The following is a 22,890-nucleotide window of genomic DNA, read 5'->3' as shown; positions in this document are numbered from 1 at the left end:
GGTCAGGATGCTCTCGATCGTGCAGCTGTAGAACTTTTTGAAGATATTTTCAGTCTCCTGAGGGGGAAAAGGTGCTGTCATGCCCTCTTCACGACTGTCTTGGTGTGTTTGGATCTGGTTAGTTTGTTGGGGATGTGGACACCAAGAACCTTGAAACTCTCGATCCGCTCCACTACAGCCTTGTCGATGTTAATGGGGGCCTGTTCGGCCCGCAATTTCCTGTAGTCCACGATCAGCTCCTTTTTCTTGCCTACAATGAGGGAGAGGTTGTTGTCCTGGCACCACACTGACAGATATCTGACCTCCTCCCTATAGGCTGTCTCATCGTTGTCGGTGATCGGGCCTACCACTGTTGTGTCATCAGGAAACTTAATGATGGTGTTGGAGTTGTGTTTGGCCACGCAGTTGTCGGTGAACTGGGAGTACAGGAGGGGACTAAGCATGCACCCGAGGGGCCCCAGCACCCGAGGGGCCGCAGTGTTGAGGATCAGCGTGGCGGATGTGTTGTTACCTACCCTTAACACCTGGGTGCGGCCCGTCATGAAGTCCAGGATCCAGTTGCAGAGGGAGGTGTTTAGTCCCATAAGTCCTTAGCTTAGTGATGAGATTTGTGGGCACTATGGTGTTGAACGCTGAGCTGTAGTCAATGAACAGCATTCTCACAAAGGTGTTCCTTTTGTCCAGGAGCATGATTGCGATTGTGTCATCTGTGGATCTGTTGGGGTGGAATGTGAATTGGAGTGGGTCTAGGGTTTCCGGGATGATGACCAGCCTTTCAAAGCACTTCGTGGCTATAGACATGAGTGCTATGGGACGGTAATCATTTGGGCAGGTTACCTTCGAGTCCTTGGGCACAGGGACTAAGGTGGTCTGCTTGAAACATGTAGATATTCAGACTCGGTCAGGGAGAGGTTGAAAATGTCAGTGAAGACACTTGTCAGTTGGTCAACGCATGCTCCGAGTACACATCCTGGTCATCCGTCTGGCTCTGCGGCTTTGTGAATATTGATCTGCTTAAAGGTCTTGCTCACGTCGGCTACCGATAGCGTGATCACACAGCCGTCCAGAACGGCTCTCATGCATGCTTCAGTGATGCTTGCCTCGATGCGAGCATAAAATGTATTTTGAGATGCAGACTCAGCCATTATGGGTATAGGCCAACCTCTTCATCTCCCCGCGCAAATGTAATGTAGGCTACTGCGTGGTAGTAAAATAGACTACTACACCAGTGAAGGTGAACTTGATACACGGTAATTTAAGGAAAACATTTGGTAGGTTGCTGTGATGACCAGATTAGTGACCACCTTGTGATCTATTAATACAGGAATTTTCACCTGCACTTGGTAAAATGACTGCTGCTTGAGATTTTAGTTCTGAATGATCTGTCTTTGAATATCTGATAAAAAAATGTATATTCATAGGCCTACATGTAACTAAAATTACATTATTATCAGTGTAGCTAACAGGTAGGGGTAAAGACTGGTACAAGAAATATAGGCTACTATATCTGAACTAAATAGGCCCCTACTTAAAATGCAACATGGTCTTCTATAAAGACTTGAATAACTAAAGCATGAAACACACCGAGCATCTCACTGCCAATAGACTGCCGATAGATACCTATCACAGTGGGAGGCCGTTCCTTCTCTTGCAAGAAATAAAGCGGAACCTGCTCCGTGCCGACTCGGTAGTGAAGAACCTACCGATTGTACGTGGAAAAGCAAACAAAAAAATAGATTTAAAAAAATGGCATTTTCTAGCCAAGTGCACAGACAATGCACACAATACTAAATACTTCCTCCAAGCTAGCTAACCACAACGTATTTGTCATGCCCTGGTCGAAATATATTATGTTTGTCTTCATTTATTTGGTCAGGCCAGGGTGTGACATGGGTTTTTTGTGGTGTGTTTTGTCTTGGGGGTGTATAGCATAGTCTATGGCTGCCTGAGGCGGTTCTCAATCAGAGTCAGGTGATTATCGTTGTCTCTGATTGGGAACCATATTTAGGCAGCCATATTCTTTGAGTATTTCGTGGGTGATTGTTCCTGTCTGTTTGTTGTTACCAGATAGGCTGTATAAGTTTTCACGTTCCGTTTGTTGTTTTGTATTTTCAAGTTATTTTCATGTCGAGTCATTTTTCATTAAAGAACATGAGTAACCACCACGCTGCATTTTGGTCCACTTATCCTTCAACAGACGAACGCCGTTACAGTATTAGCTAGCTTCCATGAGACAGTTGCCTGTGTTAGTTACCGAGTTAGTGCAGTGACCTTTGCAAGCTAGCTATGTTATGCTAGCTAATGAATATGTAGCTTTGAATCTAGACCATAATTAACACTTATGGATATGCAATGCCAAACAGCTCTACTGCCACCTTCTGGTTTGGAGTATTTTAACAAGACTGAGTGAACACAAAAGAGGTGCTAAGCACTGTCGGCAGGCAAACGTTTGACAATCCTTCCAGTGTGTTTTAGCTTTAAAAAGCATAAAATATATCAGAAGTTGTATACAAGCAACTCAAGTGAGACCAGTCAACACGTTTGAAAGTTTGAACAGTGTTTCTATCTTAAACAGTGTAAGAAGAGGAGTAGCATGCTCAAGAATAATAGACTAAATTATAATTGTAAATGAAATACAATTGATGGGACTTTAACTCTTTAAAAGTATTTTTGTGTTAGTAGTAAAAGTTTAAAAAGGTTTACTTTACCATTTAAATCAAATCAGTTTTCAATGATTTATGGATTTGAAAAACCTTAGTGGTAATCTCGGTTTCCCAGAAGTAACATTTTTGCAAAAGGAAACTCTTGGCCAAATCCGTCAATTCTGCTATTTTCACCCGTGTTTATGATCCTTGTGGACACGTGTGAAGCAGTAAACATGGAAGCTGTGAGTTAAGATGTTTTCAACACAGCTATTTCCAATCTTATCCGCTGTAACAGTTGTGCTTAACCTCTCTGCGCACGGAACCCGCTAGCGGGCTGAAATTCCACAACATACGGTGATCGCTACATAAAGTCATATTAAACATTAATGATAATACAAGTGTCTCACATGTATCGAAAGCCTAGAATCTTGCTAATCCAACTGCGTTGTCAGATTTAAAAAAGGATTTACTGCGAAAGAATACGATGCGATTACCTGAGCATAGAGCCCCATAAAAAGAAACAATTTTAACCTGCACAGGCGTAACATATTCAAAAACTGCATTAAGGTATAGGGGGCAGCATTTTCACTTTTGGATAAATAGCGTGCCCAATTACAACTTCCTACTACTCATGCCAAGAATATAAGATATACATATTAGTCGATTTGGATAGAAAACACTCTGAAGTTTCTAAAACTGTTTGAATTTGATTTTTTTTTTGGTCTCTGTCTATTCACTGAATTCTCATTGGCAAATTATATTTCTTAGGAACCTGTTTTCAGTTCCTACCGCTTCCACTGGATGTCACCAGCCTTTGGAATTTGGTTGAGGTTATTCATTTGTGCAATGAAGAAGTAGGCCATCTAGGAACTGGGTAACACTGTTGAGAGTGCGCAAGACGTGAAAAGTAGCATGGTTTGTTGTCTTCTTGTATTGAACACAGATAGACCCGTCTACAATTTGATTGATTATTAACGTTTAAAAATACCTAAAGTTGGATTACAAAAGTAGTTTGAAATATTTTGGCAAAGTTTATAGGCAACTTTTGAAATATTTTGTAGTGAAGTCGTGTTTTTTGAAGCTGTTTTCTTCTGGATCAAACGCGTCAAATAAATGTACATTTGGATATATACAGTGGGGAGAACAAGTATTTGATAACCTGCAGAATCTGCAGTGTTTCTTACTTACAAAGCATGTAGAGGTCTGTAATTTTTATCATAGGTACACTTCAACTGTGAGAGACGGAATCTAAAACAAAAATCCAGAAAATCACATTGTATGATTTTTAAGTAATTAATTTGCACAACGTTACAGAATAACGCCTCACCAAAGGGAAGCATCAGGGAGTGTTTTTAGTTTGGAGGTGATGTCGGGTCCGTCTATCAGTACCGGAGCTACCACGGAGGCCTCAGTGGGCTCGACAGGCTCCCGTGCCTCTGCTGGGTGAGCTGGTTCCCGTTCCTCGATCGAAGCAACCGGGGAGTTTTCAGCCGGCTTATCAGGCTCTCACGCCTCAGCCGGTTTGTCAGGGTTCTGATCCGCAGTGGAGGCGACCGGTCCACTCCTGATCCCCGGGATCATCCCTTTGGTTGGCGTCCTGCGGCTGGAGCTGCGTGCTGGAAAGGGGGTACTGTCACGCATGCTCTCTCTGAAGCTCTAGGTCGCCATGCTCCCGCACCTCCGCCGGATCAACAGGTTCCTGCGCCTCAGCAGAGGTGACTCGTCCACTCCTGATCTCCATCATCCCCATTGTCTGGGGTTCCTGGGGTTCCTTCCCCAGGCGTTATGGTTTCTGTTTCATGTCTGTGCGTTGTTCGTGTTTCTTGTTTTGTATTATGTTTCGTTCTTTTATTAAATTATTCACTCCCTGAACTTGCTTTCCGACGTTACACCCCCTATCTTCCCATTCTTACACCCTCTATCTTCCATTGCCAGAATAAGGAGAGTCCCAGTGGTTTTCCAGGTATTAACAGTGCCTATGGTAGGGATTAGGACCTTCATCAACCATCTCTGGTCCCTGAAATGTCTCTGTGAGGAGGCTTAGTGTTAAATGAAACCAAAATGGGCAGCTTTCATAATTATCAGGTCATAAAATAATTTCTATGCCATCCCTGAAACCACTATCTGGATAAATCCAGCTCAAACTGGATCCAGCTGAACTTTCTTTGCATCTTGGTTGTTTGTGTGCATAATCTCCCTTCCAGCCAAAGTGTATAGTACAGTGACTGACCAGCTAGGCTATGGCACGTAATGTTTTAACTGTTAAGGGCAAAAGCTTCAGCCATTGATCAGTTGTGCCTTCGGGGCAGTTAAACTAGAAGTTAATCTAACACATTCTGGGCATGTGTTTTGGAAAACTATTCTTCCCAAACTATCATCTGACACGAGTTATAATCATTTCACAATTTTCCTTTCAATGTTACCAGGGCGAAAATAGTTGAAGCTTGCTGTTTTTGCATTATTTCCTGTCATTCTATATTCAACATCATCTCCATCTGTCAGAGGTTACAGGTTTGGACAAATCCAGAGCAATCAAACTCTCTCCATCAATCAGGCAATGCTGTACATTTTGTGGACATCTAGGCTGCAACCTTTGTCTCCGAAACTCAACCTGATTTCCTCTCCTGGTTTAGAAAGCAAGACAGGCTTTCAGCCAGCTCAGATGGTGTCATACACCCAGCAGGAAAACAACCATGGAATAACACAGCTCTGGCACATTCACAACCATGGAACCTGTCTGCCCCCATTACCCAATGTATGCATCCCAAATGGCAACCTATTCCTTACATAATAAAAGGTCAAAAGTAGTGCACTATGTTCCCTGGTCAAAAGTAGTGTACTATATAGGGATCAGGGTGCCATTTGGGAAGCAGCCTATGTAATCAGTTTATACCAGGGCCAGGGCTGCTGCACTTTTATTTAACGCATTAGAATGGGGAGGGATGGATGGTGCAATTGCCTATACCACCAGAGAGAGAGTATCTGTCTGAAGTAGAGCAGGGTGGGTTTGAATTGAAGTGTTCTGACACTGTCACAAAGAGCTGCAGTAATAACAGATTAACTATGGAGATAAATCACAGTGGGGAAAAAGTGTTGCGTTGGATGTACCATAAAACCATCAGCAGGTCAGAAAGCACCATTACTCTGTTAAGAAACAGAATCATGAAATCAAAACTGGTTGGTGGTCAGAGACACATGTAGATGAGAGGGGTTAAGTGGAGTTGAATGGTGGGACTAAAAATGACAAGATAACTAATGTAAAATATACTGTGTGTATACACAGTGCATTTTCTTATGTTACAGCCTTATTCTAAAATTGATGAAAATAAGTATTATCAATCTACACACAATACCCCATCATGACAATGTAAAATTGTTTTTTTATAAATGTTTGCAAATTTATTGAAAAAAATTGAAACTGAAATAACTTACTTAGATGAGTATTCAGACCCTTTGCTATGAGACTCTAAATTGAGCTCAGGTGCATGCTTTTCCATTGATCATCATTGAGATGTTTTTACAACTTGATTGGAGTCCACCTGTGGTAAATTCAACTGATTGGACATAATTTGGAAAGGCACACTCCTGTCTATATAAGGTGCTACAGTTGACAGTGCATGTCAGTGCAAAAACCAAGCCATGAGGTTGAAGGAATTGTCCCTAGAGTGCCGAGACAGGGTTGTGTCGAGACACTGATCTGGGGAAGGGAACCAAGAAATGTCTGCAGTATTGAAGGTCCTCAAGAACAGTGGCCTCCATCATTCTTAAATTGAAAATGTTTGGAACCACCGAGACTCTTTCTAGAGTTGGCAGCTCGTCCAAACTGAGCAATCAAGGGAGACGGGCCTTGGTCATGGAGGTGACAAAGACCCGAGGGTCACTCTGACAGAACACCAGAGTTCCTCTGTGGAGATGGGAGAACCTTCCAGAAGGACAACCATCTCTGCAGCTCTCCACCAATCAGGCCTTTACAGTAGAGTGGCCAGACGGAAGCCACTCCTCAGTAAAAAGGCACGACAGCCTGCTAAAGGACTCTCAGACCATGAGAAGCATTATTCTCTGGTCCGATGAAACCAAGATTGAACTCTATGGCCTGAATGCCAAGCGTCACGAAACCTGGCACCATCCCTACGGTGAAGCATGGTGGTGGCAACATCATGCCGTGGGAATGTTTTTCAGTGTCAGGGACTGGGAGACTAGTCACGATCAAGGGAAAGATGAACGGAGCAAAGTACAGAGAGATCCTTGATGAAAACCTGCTCCAGAGAGCTCAGGACCTCAGACTGGGGGCAAAGGTTCACCTTCCAACAAGACAACGACCCTTAGCACAGTGCAAGAGTGGCTCCGGGACAAGTCTCTGAATGTCCTTGAGTGGCCCAGCCAGAACCCGGACTTGAACCCGATCAAATATCTCTGGAGAGACCTGAAAATAGCTGTGCAGCGACGCTCCCCATCCAATCTGACAGAGCTTGAGAGGATCTGCAGAGAAGAATGGGAGAAACTCCCCAAATACAGGTGTGGCAAGCTTGTAGCGTCATTCCCAAGAAGACTCAAGGTTGTAATCGGTGCTTTAATAAAGTAATAAAGTACTAAGTAAATGGTCTGAGTACTTGTGTAAAATGTGCTTTTTCAGTTTTTTTTACGTATGTAAAAATGTATAAAAAACAGTTTTCGCTTTGTCATTATGGGGTATTGTGTGTACATTGATGAGGGGAAAAACACTTTAATCCATTTCAGAATAAGGCTGTAACCTAGCAAAATGTGGAAAAAGTCAAGGGGTCTGAATGCTTTCCGAATACACTGTAGGTTGACTTTTGTGAAACAGCACAGTGGAAAAATATATGTCAAATAGAAATCAAAACTGGATGTTATTCAGAGATAGATCGGAGGGGTTGAAGGTAGCTGAAGGATGGGACTAAAAACAAACAAATATAACTATTGTAAAATATACTGTGTCTGTAAAATGTATATAGTATGTATAAGATGGAAGTAGAAGCCTAAGTGTTTTTGTCGTCCATTAGTTTACTCTAATTAGGGAAGGGGTGTTAGGGTTAGGGGAAAATAATAAAGGAAAATATATATACACACATACATACAATAAAAATAAACAAATGAATCATGATCTCTGAAGGACCAGTGACTGGGAGGGGTTTAAACTAGCTATATTGTTATTTTCCTCAGGTTTGATCATGGTCACCAACACGTAACATTTGGTTATCTGAACTGTTGATTTTTTTGTTTGTCTTTGCATCTTCACTCTTCAATTGGAGCTGAAAATGCAGTTCAGTTACTCAGACAAACTGCGGTCCCTACTCAAGTCACTGCTAAATGGCATATATTATAGTACATACAGCATGGTCACACTGACCTTCAAGAAACATCCCCTTCTACTTACATTTTTTACATTTAATTTATCTATTCCTCCATGACTTTTTCAAACACATGTATTCTTCCTCTGCCAGATTGTCTTGTATCCAACCACAAAGCATAAAACAACTCTTGCCTCATCTCAAAATACTCCAACTTCATCAAGATAAATTCTCCTGAGAATGTCAAAACTGATTGTGAGATTGGAAGAAGGCAATTATTCATGACTTCAAACAATGGCACACAATATTAATAAGCCTCTCGTTCACACTTAACTTTCATGTTAAATGAGAACAGACCTTTCGCAGTGAGATGTTTCCAGGAACTGAGTGTTTCAGTGAGCAAAAATGCTCATTCTGTGCCAGCAGAGGCATTTTTTTGACATGATTAGTCCATGCAGATTAATAAAACTGACCTCGATGTAAGTCTCAGATTCCTCCAGCTTGCTGCCCTGACTGAGGTAACCTATCAACTACACAGTCTGAAGTTAGTCAAAATGTACCTATACCAGGCCTAAGGTTATGCTGTCGTCTCTACAGTACATGTAAATATATGGGTATATACATGTACCCTTTATGTGAATAGTAGTGATAAAAAGTGATACATTCAGCATCCCTTGCTTGCCAGGCAGGCAGGATATTTCATAGTGAAAGCCTAGAGTAGTGCACTTAACTTATCAATCGGTGTCTATTATAAGCTATCCCTCCCTCTTATCCATTTTGGTCTGACCAAAAGTGGCTTGATGAAAGCGTAATAATAGATTGGCTCACAAGTCACGACTGACATGACCAGATGCTTTGTTGAGGTCAAAACAGAGCAAATCATGTCCTAATTACTTCCACATTTTACTCATATCTCCCTCCTCTGACAAAAATGTATGACAGATCTTTCACACCATATAATAGTTGTTTTCGAGTCAAGCCCAACCTTGCATCAGTTTTAGGGCAAAATAAGAAGGGCTCAAGCCAGTTCGGAGGAACATCACGTCAGACAACTTATAGTGAAAATCGTCTAAATCTGCACAATGTTAATGCTTTAAAAAAAACATGACCTAATGTTTGTCCCTCCAGAAGTTTAATCAAACTAAAACCATAGGTTACTGCTTACATTATTTATTAACCTGTGGCAGCCATCTTAGAAGCCTGCTTTCTCATTTCTTTAGTCAATTAGAACATCTCTGGGGAGCATAAACATTGCTTGTTTACATGTTGCCCAACCGGTAGAGCAAAGCAAAGTAAACTAACCACCATATAGCCCATGGCATTGCCACACTGCATGAAGATTAGCTCATCAGCTCCTGACAGTGACCCAAATGTCACCCTATTACCTACATACTGCACTACTTTTTAATAGAGCCTTTTGGGCTCTGGTCAAAAGTAGTGCAATTTTATAGGGAATAGTGAGCCATTTGGGACATAAACCCTGTTTTTTCTCATGGGAGTTGGGACTCTCCCTTTGTGGGCCACTCCTGCTGTGATTACGTCTCATGGATGCAATAACAGTCTCATTTAACCGCCATTGTCAGCGGCCATGCTCAGTCTGCCTGGATAAACTCAGGCATCAAGCGTTAAAGAGATTATGACAAGAAATCAAAACAAAATCTATCTTAATCATAGATGAAACAGACCAATAATGTGCCACTCTCTCTTGGCAAACCAGGGAGGGTTTCTGAGGACAGAAAAGTGAGGCCCATCATTACAGTGTAACAATGGGACACTTCATTTAATAGACCTAACTTTGTATTAGCTGTTCCTGAGAACCACTCTGAAAGAAAACTTGTTTTTAACGCACAAAGTCTGTCTTCCCAACGTCTGTTGCTTGGAATTGATTTGGAAACCACCAAAAATGAGAGAGGCCAGCTACAAGCAATAAAGAATAAGGCACAGCATCCTGTAAACTTGTGCACATTCTCACTGCACACAATCAGTGTCTCAAGGTGGGTTGAATTTACAGTGTCCCTGCATGCGAGAACCTATCAATGCATTTTAATTGCATTCAAAAACAAAACATTCCAACAGCTGTTGCTTCTCTGCATTGACACCGTGTGGATAGAATGGCATAAAGACATGTCCATACATGTGACATCAGTCCCATGTGACATCAGACAGTCTGTGATATGGACCAATAGGAATTAAACTTTAAAGTACAACCCTACGGACACCTCCAGAATAGCAGACAGCAAAACAAACATACCGATTTACAGCGAAAAAATAACTGCCAAAATAAAGACTTTCGGGCCACAATTCAATAGTTACAGAATATTAGCTTTTAAATGTTTTTATTTATTTTTATTTAACCTTTATTTAACTAGGCAAGTCATAACTGTGGTAATACATACAGTGCCTTGCGAAAGTATTCGGCCCCCTTGAGGAATCAACAACAAGTGGGACACAATCATGAAGTGGAACGACATTTATTGGATATTTCAAACTTTTTTAACAAATCAAAAACTGAAAAATTGGGCGTGCAAAATTATTCAGCCCCCTTAAGTTAATACTTTGTAGCGCCACCTTTTGCTGTGATTACAGCTGTAAGTCGCTTGGCCGCCTTTCCTCCCAATTCTCTGCTGCCAATGACTGGAACGAATTGCAAAAATCACTGATGCTAGATACTCATATCTCCCTCACTAACTTTAAGCATCAGCTGTCAGAGCAGCTTACAGATCATTGCACCTGTACATAGCCCAACTACCTCATCCCCATATTGTTATTTATTTTTTTGGTCCTTTGCACCCCAGTATCTCTACTTGCACATTCATCTTCTGCACATCTGTCACTCCAGCGTTTAATTGCTAAATTGTAATTATTTCGCCACTATGGCCTATTTATTTCCTTACCTCCTTAATCTTACCTCATTTGCACACACTGTATATAGACTTTTCTATTGTGTTATTGACTGTACGTTTGTTTATTCCACGTGTAATACTGTGTTGTTGTTTGTGTCGCACTGCTTTGCTTTATCTTGGCCAGGTCGCAGTTGTAAATGAGAACTTTGTTCTCAACTGGCCTACCTGGTTAAATAAAGGTGAAATAAATAAAATACTCAGACAGAACAACTACCCTGAGCACTGTCTGAGAGTAGGCTCTGTGAAATGTTGGTCAAAGCCACAATTTCTCCGATAATGAAAGTTTTTGTTTATGCTCATTCATCACTATGCTAGTAAAGCAAGTTTATGCTCATTCATCACTATGCTAGTAAAGCAAGTTTATACTCATTCATTACTATGCTAGTAAAGCGTGTTTATGCTTATTCATCACTATGCTAGTAAAGCACGTTTATACTCATTCATTACTATGCTAGTAAAGCAAGTTTATACTCATTCATTACTATGCTAGTAAAGCGTGTTTATGCTCATTCATCTCTATGCTAGTAAAGCATGTTGATGCTCGTTCATCGCTAGGTTAGTAAAGCATTTTTATGCTATAGAGTAGTAGAAGAAGGTGGGTTTGTATTTTCTTCACCTTCTAAATCTACAGTCAGCTGGAACTAAATCCATGAGCCTCTATGAGACTTAATGTCGAACTGATCCCTTTTTCTGTTTGTCTTACAGTTAATCTACATTAACTAGCTTTTCTTTTCAGAACCCTTCTGTTTCCAATAGACTGTTTAACCCCACTAAAGACCTCACTGTTAAGATCATACCGAGAGATGACTGTGCAGTGCTATGGGCCATCATCTATAGCTGAGATAAAGCAAGAGATAAAACAAAAGGCAAGAGTTGGGAATGCATGTAAGTAAGAAAACCTAGTGCCAAGAGTCATTTTAACTTCTCAAAGCCTGACATGAAAATATCTTACTATGTACTTTGTCGACATAAGGTGGGTGGGAGGAAGGGATCATTAGGTCTGTCTGAGGCATATATTCCAGAGCTGTAAGGATAAACATACTGCTGTAGCCTACTGTATGTGGTTCCAGGTGTATAGGCTACTATCCTGTGGTGTTGGCAAACATGATCCACAGGTATGGTAGCCCATAGGAAAACATGTCATGACAAAACGTGTGTGTGCATGTGTATGATCGGTATGTAAATGGTAGTGTTAGGAGAAGCTTACCAAACTCGCTGGCACACATGTGCTCTAGAATGATGTCTGTTTTCATTTCATTGTCACATGGGGGACATATGGGGGAATAACCTGTGGAAAGGAGGGAGGAGAGACAGTCTATTTAGAGGGTAAGACATGTAGCACTGACACAGTAATCTACCAGTTAACATAGCTCTGAAAAGACATGGAACAATACTGAAAGGATCAGCAGGAAATACAGTATCCTCAAAACAGGATTTCTACAATACCTACCAATTCAAACAGCTGTCAGGCAATACAACTGAATCCCTAACAGACCCAAGCATTGTTCACACCTCTATTTACTTCAACATCAGATCATTTCCCATGGTAGTAACACTGTTTTACCACCTATCTCCCTGCCTGTGCTTCACATCAGTCTTGCAGACAAAATCTTATGTAAACACCTACAGTACAGTTAAAAAGTTTGGGGTCACTTATAAATGCTCTTGTTTTAAAAGAAAACCACATTTTTTTTGTCAATTAAAATAACATCAAATTGATCAGAAATACAGTGTAGACATTGTTATGGTTGTAAATGACTATTGCACCTGGAAACGACTGATTTGTAATGGAATATATATAGGCAAAGGCAAACAGAGGCCCATTATCAGCAACCATCACTCCTGTGTTCCAATGGCACGTTATGTTAGCTAATCCAAGTTTATTATTTTAAAAGGCTAATTGATCATTAGAAAACCCTTTTGCAATAATGTTAGCACAGCTGAAAACTGTTGTCCTGATTAAAGAAGAAATAAAACTGGCCTAAAATAACGTACTTTACTCAGAAAAATAAACAGCCAATAAATCCACGCAGGGATAACAAACCAACACAAAAGACTAACACAAAACCAGGAACAATCACGCACAAAACATAATGGGAACCAGAGGGTTAAATAGGGAAAGAATAATAACGTAATGGTAACCAGGTGTGTACAAGACATAACAAATGGAAAAAGAAACGTGGATCGGTGGCAGCTAGAAAGCTGGGGTCGACGACCGCCGAACGCCGCCCGAACAAGGAGAGGCACCAACTTCGGCGGAAGTCGTGACACGAATGCACACTAGGGCCGGCACAGTTACTATATAAGCCTGTAACTTACGGTTATGGATTAAGACCGCCGTCATGAAAATAAAATAACCGTCATCAATAGTCTTTCTTTTTTGGGAAAAACAGAAGACTGAAGACTGGTATTGTGGTATGCAATAATTGACATGATAATTTAGAATGTTCATTCAAATTATGCTAACTGATGTGGCTCATGCAATGGAATGTATTTTTGTAATGTCAGTTGAGTTGAATCAACAAATCACAGCACATACTGTATTCATGGGTACACTTACTGCTTTTACTTCCTGCTTTGCTCCTATGGGCACACTTGCAATGGCCGCCAGTCCAACCATTATGCCACCATTGACTTGAATGGGGACACCCCTTTATATTAATTATATTTCTATGGTAGCACATGCAGAGGAGAGGAGAAAATGTGAACATTTGGGTGGCCAATTATCATCATCCAAAATTCCATGACTGTCACAGCCCTAACGCACACACAGCCACGTACACATACAGATACACATACAGTTGAAGTCGGAAGTTTACATACACTTAGGTTAGTCATTAAAATGAATTTTTCAACCACTCCACAAATTTCTTGTTAACAAACTATAGTTTTGGCAAGTCGTTTAGGACATCTACTTTGTGCGTGACACAAGTAAAAACATTTTTTAAATGTTTACAGACAGATTACTTCACTTATAATTCACTATATCACAATTCCAGGAGGACAGAAGTTAACATTCACCTTTAAACAGCTTGGAAAATTTCACAAAATTATGTCATGGCTTTAGAAGCTTCTGATTGACTCAAACGATGTCAATTAGCTTATTGGAGATGTACCTGTGGATGTATTTCAAGGCCTACCTTCAAACTCAGTGCCTCTTTGCTTGACATCATGGGAAAATCAAAAGAAATCAGCCAAGACCACAGAAAAAAAATTGTAGACCTCACAAGTCTCTTTAATCCTTGGGAACAATTTCCAAATGCCTGAAGGTACCATGTTCATCTGTTCAAACAATAGTACGCAAGTATAAACACCATGGGACCACACAGCCGTCATACCACTCAGGAAGGAGACTCGTTTTGTCTCCTAGAGATGAACATACTTTGGTGCGAAAAGTGCAAATCAATCCCAGAACAGCAAAGGACTTTGTGAAGATGCTGGAGGAAACAGGTACAAAAGTACACACACACACACACACACACACACACACACACACACACACACACACACACACACACACACACACACACACACAGTAAAACGAGACCTATAATCGTCATAACCTGAAAGGCCGCTCATCAAGGAAGAAACCACTGCTCCAAAACCGCCATAAAAAAGCCAGACTACGGTTTGCAACTGCACATGGGGACAAAGATTGTACTTTCTGGAGAAATGTCCTCTGGTCTGATGAAACAAAAGTAGAACTGTTTGGCCATAGTAACCATTGTTATGTTTGAAGGAAAAAGGGGGAAGCTTGCAAGCCGAAGAACACCATCCCAACCGTGAAGCACGGTGGTGGCAGCATCATGTTTTGGGGGTGCTTTGCTGCAGGAGGGACTGGTGCACTTCACAAAATAGATGGCAACAAGAGAAAGGAAAATGATGTGGATATATTGAAGCAGCATCTCATGACATCAGTCAGGAAGTTAAAGCTTGGTCGCAAATGAATCTTCCAAATGGACAATGACCCCAAACAGGGTGTGAGGGTGGCCTAGTGGTTAGAGCGTTGGACAAGTAACCTAAAGGTTGCAAGTTCGAATCCCTGAGCTGACAAAGTACAAATCTGACATTCTGCCCCTGAACAGGCAGTTAACCCAGTGTTCCCAGTAGGCCAGCATTGAAAATAAGAATTTGTTCTTAACTGACTTGCCTAGTAAAATAAAGGAAAAAAATAAAGTAGTGGCAAAATTGTTTAAGGACATCAAAGTATTGGAGTGGCCGTCACAAAGCCCTGACCTCAATCCTATAGAAAATGTGTGGGCAGAACTGAAAAAGTGTTTGCGAGCAAGGAGGCCTACAAACCTGACTCAGTTACAGCAGCTCTGTCAGGAGGAGTGGGACAAAATTCACCCAACTTATTGTGGGAAGCTTGTGGAAGGCTACCCAAAACATTTGACCCAAGTTAAACAATTTAAATGCAATGCTACCAAATACACTCAATTTGTATGTAAACTTCTGACCCACTGGGAATGTGATGAAAGAAATTAAAGCTGAAATAAATCACTCTCTACTATTATTCTGACATTTCACATTCTTAAAATAAAATGGTGATCTAACCGATCTAAGACATGGAATTTTTATTAGGATTAAATGTCAGGAATTGTGAAAAACTAAGTTTAAATGTATTTGGCTAAGGTGTATGTGAACTTCCAACTTCAACTGTACATACACATTCCCTGTTACTTGAGACTTTTAAGGAAGATTAGGCCTTATTAATCACTGTCAGAACAGATTCTGAAGAAAAAGTATGTGAATCCTTTGGAATTACCCGGATTTCTCTATAAAATGGGCATCAAATTTTATCTGATCTGAATCTCAGTCACGGTAATAGACATAGTGTGCTTAAACTTATAACACACAAATTATTGTATTTTTCTTGTCTATATTGAATACATAATTTAAACATTCAACAGTAGGTTGGAAAAAGTATGTGAACCCCTAATCTAATGACTTCTCCAACAGCTAATTGGAGTCAGGAGCCAGCTAACCTGGAGTCCAATCAATGAGACGAGATTGGAGATGTTGGATAGAGCTGCCTTTCCCTATAAAAAAAAATCACAAAATTTGAGTTTGCTGTTCACTTGAAGCATTGCCTGATGTGAACCATGCCTCGAACAAAATAAATCTCAGAAGACCTAAGATTAAGCATTGTTGACCTGCATAAAACTGGAAAGGGTTACAAAAGTAACTCTAAAAGCCTTGATGTTCATCAGTCCACGGTAAGATAAATATTTTATAAATGGAGAAATCTCAGCACTGTTGCTATTCTCCCTAGGAGTGACCGCCCTGCAACGATCTGCAAGAGCACAGCGCAGAATGCTCAATGAGACTAAGAAAAATCCTAGAGTGTCTGCTAAAGACTTACAGATATTTATTGAACATCCTAACATCTCTGTTGACGAGTCAACTATACGTAAAACACTAAACAAGAATGGTGTTCATGGGACCCTCCCATGAAACAAAAATATTGCTGCACATCGGAAGTTTGCAAAGGTGCACCTAGATGTTCCACATCTGTCCACATATTATGTGGACAGATGAATCTACAGTTGAGTTGTTTGGAAGGAACATACAACACTATGTGTGGAGAAAAAAAGGACAGCACACCAGCATCAAAACTTCATCCCAACTGTAAAGTATGGTGGAGGGAGCATCATGGTTTGGGGCTGCTTTGCTTCCTCAGGGCCTGGACAGCTTGCCAACCTCTGACGGAAAAAGGAATTCCCAAGTTTATCAAGACATTTTTCAGGAGAATGTTAGGCTATCTGTCCGCCAATTGAAGCTTACAAGAAGTTGGTGATGCAACAGGACAACGACCCAAAACACATAAGTATATCAACAACAGAATGGCTTCAACATAAGAAAATATGCCTTCGAGTGGCCCAGTCAGAGTCCTGACCTCAACCCAATTGAGATGCTGTGGCATGACCTCAAGAGAGCAGTTCACACTAGACATTCTAAGAATATTGCTGAACTGAAACAGTTTTGTAAAGAGGAATGGTCCAAAATTCTGGATCTACAGAAAACGTTTGGTTGAGGTTATTGCCGACAAAGGAGGGTCAAGCAGTTATTAAATCCAAGGGTTCACATACTTTTTCGACCCTGCTCTGTGAATGTTTACATGGTATGTTCAATAAAGACATGAAAACGTATCATTGTTTGTGTGTTATTAGTTTAAGTAGACTGTGTTTGTCTGTTGTTTTGACCAAGGTGAAGATCAGATTTGATGACCAGTTTATGCAGAAATCCAGGTATTTCCAAAGGGTTCACATGGTCTTTCTTGCCACTGTATGCTCTGACTGTACAGATGGAGAGATGACAGAATGAAGCTGTAAAATCTTCCACTCAGGGTTCGATATTTATTTTCAGTTACAGGAGCTAAGTTACACATGAAATGTTTAGAATATTTTGACTTTATGATTTAAAACAATGAACGATTGTGACTATATAGTGTAACAACTATGGATAGTGTCTTTGTCAAGTTATGTTCATGAATTTTCTGATAACTTCTGTTCTCTCAAACAACATTTGGAAGGCTGCAAGGTTTAACATCTAAACTCTAAACAAATGAACAGATGGTGAAATATAAATCAATACATATTACCACGCACGTATTCTGTTTTGTTGTGATTGCTAGTTGTCCATGATGTGTGTTTGACAAAACCTTGTGAAAGTTACACCCAGGTGGAAAGAGCTTGTGAGAACAGGCACTGTTTACAGAGTCAGAGAGTCACTATTTTCTATTTCATCTGGTTTCTACTCTAAATCAATTACTGCTTGCTTCATACATGTTCAGCATCAGTGGAGAGGCTCTTTAAATAAAATACGTGACCCACTGGGCAAAACCTGGTTGAATCAATGTTGTTTCCACCACATTTAAAGACAAAAAACTAAATGATGACGTTAAATAAAAGTGGAAAACTAATTGGATTTGCAAAAAGTCATCAACGTAAGGGCATGCGTTCCAAATGGCACCTTGTTCCTTATGTAGTGCACTACTTTTGATGAGAGTTTTGTGACACACATTGTGGATCTCTGTGTGGTCCCAAAGCTCCAACAGGAGACCTTTCTGAGACTGCTGGGCTACTGCCCAAACAGCACACACACCACCATGTTGGCTCCACAAACACCAACATGTTGGCCCCCCTCAACCCAACACGTCCCATTAACAGAGGGACTACCTCAGACAGTAAGTGCTGTGTAACAGCAGCACCATGGAGTGAGAAAGACCTCTTCATCGGGTGCTGGACTGTATCAATCATATCAATGTAATCCTGCTGTAAGACGAGTAATTCATGTTCAGAATGGAGGAAATGTTTGAACACTAAGCTAACACTGTTTTGCAGCATGCATATGTTATACAATGTAGATCAAAACGTAAGGAGGTTGATGATGGAAAGTCCCTTTTAATTTATGAGCAAATCTGGATGAGGTGGTTGTACTTCCCCTTCTCTGGGACACCTCTAGTTAAAGAGCAGAGCAGAATTTCCAACTCATCCAGATTCCTGCCAGGGACACTGGTATGGCAATAAAATACTACAACCCATGGCAGGAACAAGAATTGTAGACAAAATGTGTCCTTTCATTGTGAAAGGCCTTCTGTAGCATTGATTTCTGTTGTAATTTCGTGATTTTTGTTTTGTTTGTTTACAAAACATATTTAAACCATTGTTATTACCAAGCTGTTGGGTAAATTTAGTCATTTTGACCACTGAAGCTGCATCCCAAATGGCACTAATTTCCCTTTATAGTGCACTACTTTTGACCAGAGCCCTAGACAGAAAGGCAGCATGGGTCTGAGGTCTTTTGGAGTTCACTGTAGTGTGGAAACACAATTTATTACATTAGCGAAATTGACATGGCCTGTTTTTCATTTTTTTTATCTCTCATCGTTGTCCACATTCCACATTAACAACATGATGCCGAGACTCATTCTTCACGTTAAAATGTATGTCAAACAAAAACCAATGATTGCAAAGCTAAACAAACCATACAACTATTTGCACAATGACTACTTTTAATAATTTCTACAGACTATGACAAAAAAACACATTTACTTGGTGACAGCACAAACAGCATAAACTGTCGTTCTGTTACCAAGCTTTGCATCTGCACTGCTCTTCACCAGAAGCGGGCAGGCAGAGCAAACAGAGCGAAGCGGTGGAAAGGACGGGACAGGCAGAGCAGTGACTGTATGGATAGTCCATATCTCCAATCATCTTTCTTTATAGTGATGTTGTGTTTCCATAAGTGAATGAATTGGTCTAATTTACAGTGGCTTGCGACAGTAAGTAACCCTTGGCATTTTTCCCATTTTGTTGCCTTACAACCTGGAATTTAAATTGATTTTTGAGGGGGTTGTATCGTTTAATTCACACAACATGCCTAACACTTTGAAGATGCAAAATAAGATCTGTTGTGAAACAAACAAGAAATAAGACAAAAAACTAGAAAACTTGAGCGTGCATAACTATTCACCCCCCAAAGTCAATGCTTTGTAGAACCACCTTTTGCAGCAATTACAGCTGCAAGTCTCTTGGGGTATGTCTCTAAAAGCTTGGCACATCTAGCCACTGGGATTTTTGCCCATTCTTCAAGGCAAAACTGCTCCAGCTCCTTCAAGTTGGATGGGTTACGCTGGTGTAGAGCAATCTTTAAGTCATAACACAGATTCTCAATCAGATTCTCAATTCTCGATTGAGGTCTGGACTTGAACTTCCAAGAAATGTAAATGTTTCCCCTTAAACCACTTGCATGTTGCTTTAGCAGTATGTTTAGGGTCATTGTCCTGCTGGAAGGTGAACCTCCGTTCCAGTCTCAAATCTCTGTAAGAGATTTCCCCGTATTTAGCGCCATCTATCATTCCTTCAATTCTGACCAGTTTCCCAGAAAAACATTCCCACAGCATGATGCTGCCACCACCATGCTTCACTGTGGGCATGGTGTTCTCGGGGTGATGAGGTGTTGGGTTTGCGCCAGACATAGCGTTTTCCTTGTTAGCCAAAAAGCAAAATTTGTGTCTCATCTGACCAGAGTACCTTCTTCCATATGTTTGGGGAGTCTCCCACATGCCTTTTGGTGAACACCAAATGCGTTTGCTTATTTTTCTTCTTTAAGCCATGTTTTTTTTCTGGCCACTCTTCTGTAAAGTCCAGCTCTGTAGAGTATTCAGCTTAAACTGGTCATATGGAAAGATACTCCAATCTCCACTGTGGAGCTTTGCAGCTCCTTCTGGGTCATCTTTGGTCTCTTTATTGCCTCTCTGATTAATGCCCTCCTTGCCTGGTCTATGAGTTTTGGTTTGTGGGCCTCTCTTGGCAGGTTTGTTGTGGTGCCATATTCTTTCAATTTTTTTAGAATGGATTTAATGGTACTCTGTGGGATGTTCAAAGTTCGGTATTTTTGTATAATCCAACCCTGATATGTACTTCTCCACAACTTTGTCCCTGACCTGTTTGGAGAGCTCCTTGGTCTTCATGGTGCAGCTTGCTTGGTGGTGCCCCTTGCTTACTGGTGTTGCAGACTCTGGGGCCTTTCAGAACAGGTCTATATATACACTGAGATCGTGTGACAGATCATGTGACACTTAAATCCACCTGTGTGCAATTATGTGACTTCTGAAAGTAATTGGATGCACCAGATCTTATTTAGGGGCTTCATAGCAAAGGGGGTGAATACATACGCACACACCACTTTTCTGCTTTTTATTTTTTTGAATTTGAAACAAGTTATTTTTTTCATTTCACGTCACCAATTTGGACTATTTTGTGTATGTCCATTACATGCAATCCAAATAAAAAGACAATTTAAAGTACAGGTTGTAATACAACAAAATAGGAAAAACGCCAAGGGGGATGAATACTTTTGCAAGGCACTGTAGCATGTACAGTATGGTAAAGACAACCAATCGCCTGCCTGCCCAGCTGGGTCATTACAATTCAAAACAATGCATTCTAAAATAAATGACACTCACCTTTGGTGAGTTTAGGCCATAAATGTGTTTTTGTAAAATGTTCTGTTGAAATTGTTAAAAGTAGTCCCTAGGATTGTTTAACTTTGCAATCATTGGTTTTTGTTTAACATACATTATAAAGTGAAAATTGGAGTCTCAGCATCACTCACTCTGTTACCGTGGAATTGCCCTATGCACCTTTCTTGGGGGTTCTAAAGGAAGAGGTCAGTAATTGAGAGGTGGTTATTAATAGATGTATTAGTTATTTGGCTGGACTCCCAGTATTCAACAAACACCTTGAAATTCATTGCTACCATCTGTTAAGGAGTTTTACAATATAACTTGTTTGTCAACAGCAAGCAACATAACATTTGCTCGAAAGGATATCTCTTGGTAAAGACAGCGTATATTGCTCTGAACTAACGAAGTAAATGCTTTACTATCTCACTCTTATATTCTTTGAGATAATCTAATCGAGAAATAATCTAAGCAGTCATGGGAAAAATGATCCCAAAAGGTTGGGAATGGTCATTTGCATGAGGTTTGAGATCAACAAACAGATTTTAACCCCTGAAACAACATTCTGCTGCCTGTAGAACTGCATGGGTGTTGATTCTCACACTTTGTCAAAGCAGTGACTGAGTGTTCTCAGTCAAGTACTGCAGCTATATGGTGTTCACATTAGTTTGTGTTCCCCAATCCAGATATTTGATAATGATTATTACAGATTATCATGTTTTATTCACAAAATGTATTTAAAAAATGTTTATACAATTGAAAATAAATCATAAAAACTGCTTCCAAGTGAAGAATGTAATGTCAGTTGAACAATATAGCTTACAAACTCCTAGCCAACACCTCAGTTATTTAAGCATTATGCCAAGCAATGGCACAGTTTCAGATCTGGTACCTGGCTGAGAGATCTTATAAATCACATAGGGATTTTATATGTAATTATATATAGACATGATGACAGGCATGATGCCTGCTGGTAGGTATGTAAGTAGGTATAGCCTTACCTGTGGGCTTGGTAGCTTCAGTGGCGTTGGGTGCAGTCATGGCAATGCACACATCATCCTGGGGAAACTTGTCACAGGTGAGCATCTCAGGCCAGGGGAAGCCGAAGGACTCCATGATAGGGGTGCAGCCATCTCGTACAGCCTCACACAGCCAGCGGCAGGGGTATATAGGACGCTCCAGGCACACTGGGGCAAACAGGGAGCAGAGGAACACCTGGGTACCCGGGTGGCAGCTCTTATGCACCAGGGGCACCCAGCTGCCCGCCTGCTGCTTAACCTCAGCCATAGTCTCATGCTCCAGTAGGTTAGGCAGCAGCATCTGGTTGTAGCCCACATTGTGGCACAGCCTCAGGTCCTCTGGGATATCCACACATTGAGGAGGCTTGCCATAGCTGCGGCCACCATTGTACAAGTCCGATTTCCAGCTCAGATATTCATACTCAGAGGCTCTGCTCGTAGACACCACTGCCATGGTCAAAGCCAGGGGGATGATTCTCCAACGGCACAAAGGTTCAATGGACCTCATTGTTCACAACAGAGGAGAGTCTACAGGATAAAAGTAAAATGCAACTCACTGGAGCTTTCAGTATAGAATAGAACAGACCTGCTTCAAGAGAAAAAAATAAATGTAGAAACGCTCCAAGAGTCCAGTGGATAAATGTTCTCTGAATAGAAAGTTTCAGGTTTCAGTATAACTCCACTCCTGCCTCCTCTTGTTGCACCCCCGCTGTTCTGTTCTCTTCTGCAGGGACTGACTCACACAACCGCCTGTAAAGATAACTGCCTGGAGTATGGCAGCTTGGAAACAAGAGGAAATTGTGAAGTGTGCTTCGGCCAATCCGAAAGCGTCTGCGCCTTTTGGCACTCACATGTCAATCAAAGTGCTCAATTACCCACTGCGTAGAACACCGCTAAACTTTCCCTACCCCCTTCATTAGCCTTTCTCTTCCTTTGTCAAAACAAAGACCTTTTCTTGACACCAAACTAAAAAAATATTTAATAGTGGGTCAAACGGACGCGCGCAATCAATTGACAGCCATTACGCACAGTAGCCTACATTTT

General features: G+C 40.9%; 1 protein-coding gene across 1 annotated transcript in view; it reads right to left on the bottom strand.

Annotated features, from left to right (window-relative positions):
* The window catches only part of LOC135513884 (secreted frizzled-related protein 1-like), a 30,230-nt gene extending 7,594 nt beyond the window's left edge, over positions 1 to 22,636 (bottom strand). The window contains exons 1-2 of the mRNA XM_064936876.1: positions 21,829 to 22,636; positions 12,065 to 12,145 (exon numbers count right to left, since the gene is read on the bottom strand). Coding sequence (XP_064792948.1) covers positions 12,065 to 12,145; positions 21,829 to 22,354 — 607 coding nt within the window. The 5' untranslated portion in view covers positions 22,355 to 22,636. The remainder of the gene's footprint in view (positions 1 to 12,064; positions 12,146 to 21,828) is intronic.
* Positions 22,637 to 22,890: the final 254 nt, after the last annotated feature.

The sequence above is a fragment of the Oncorhynchus masou genome, chromosome 25 (assembly GCF_036934945.1).
Source record: "Oncorhynchus masou masou isolate Uvic2021 chromosome 25, UVic_Omas_1.1, whole genome shotgun sequence".
Lineage (NCBI taxonomy): Eukaryota > Metazoa > Chordata > Actinopteri > Salmoniformes > Salmonidae > Oncorhynchus > Oncorhynchus masou.
Note: the sequence above shows the minus strand (reverse complement) of the source record. Positions and strands in the feature narration are given on the sequence as shown.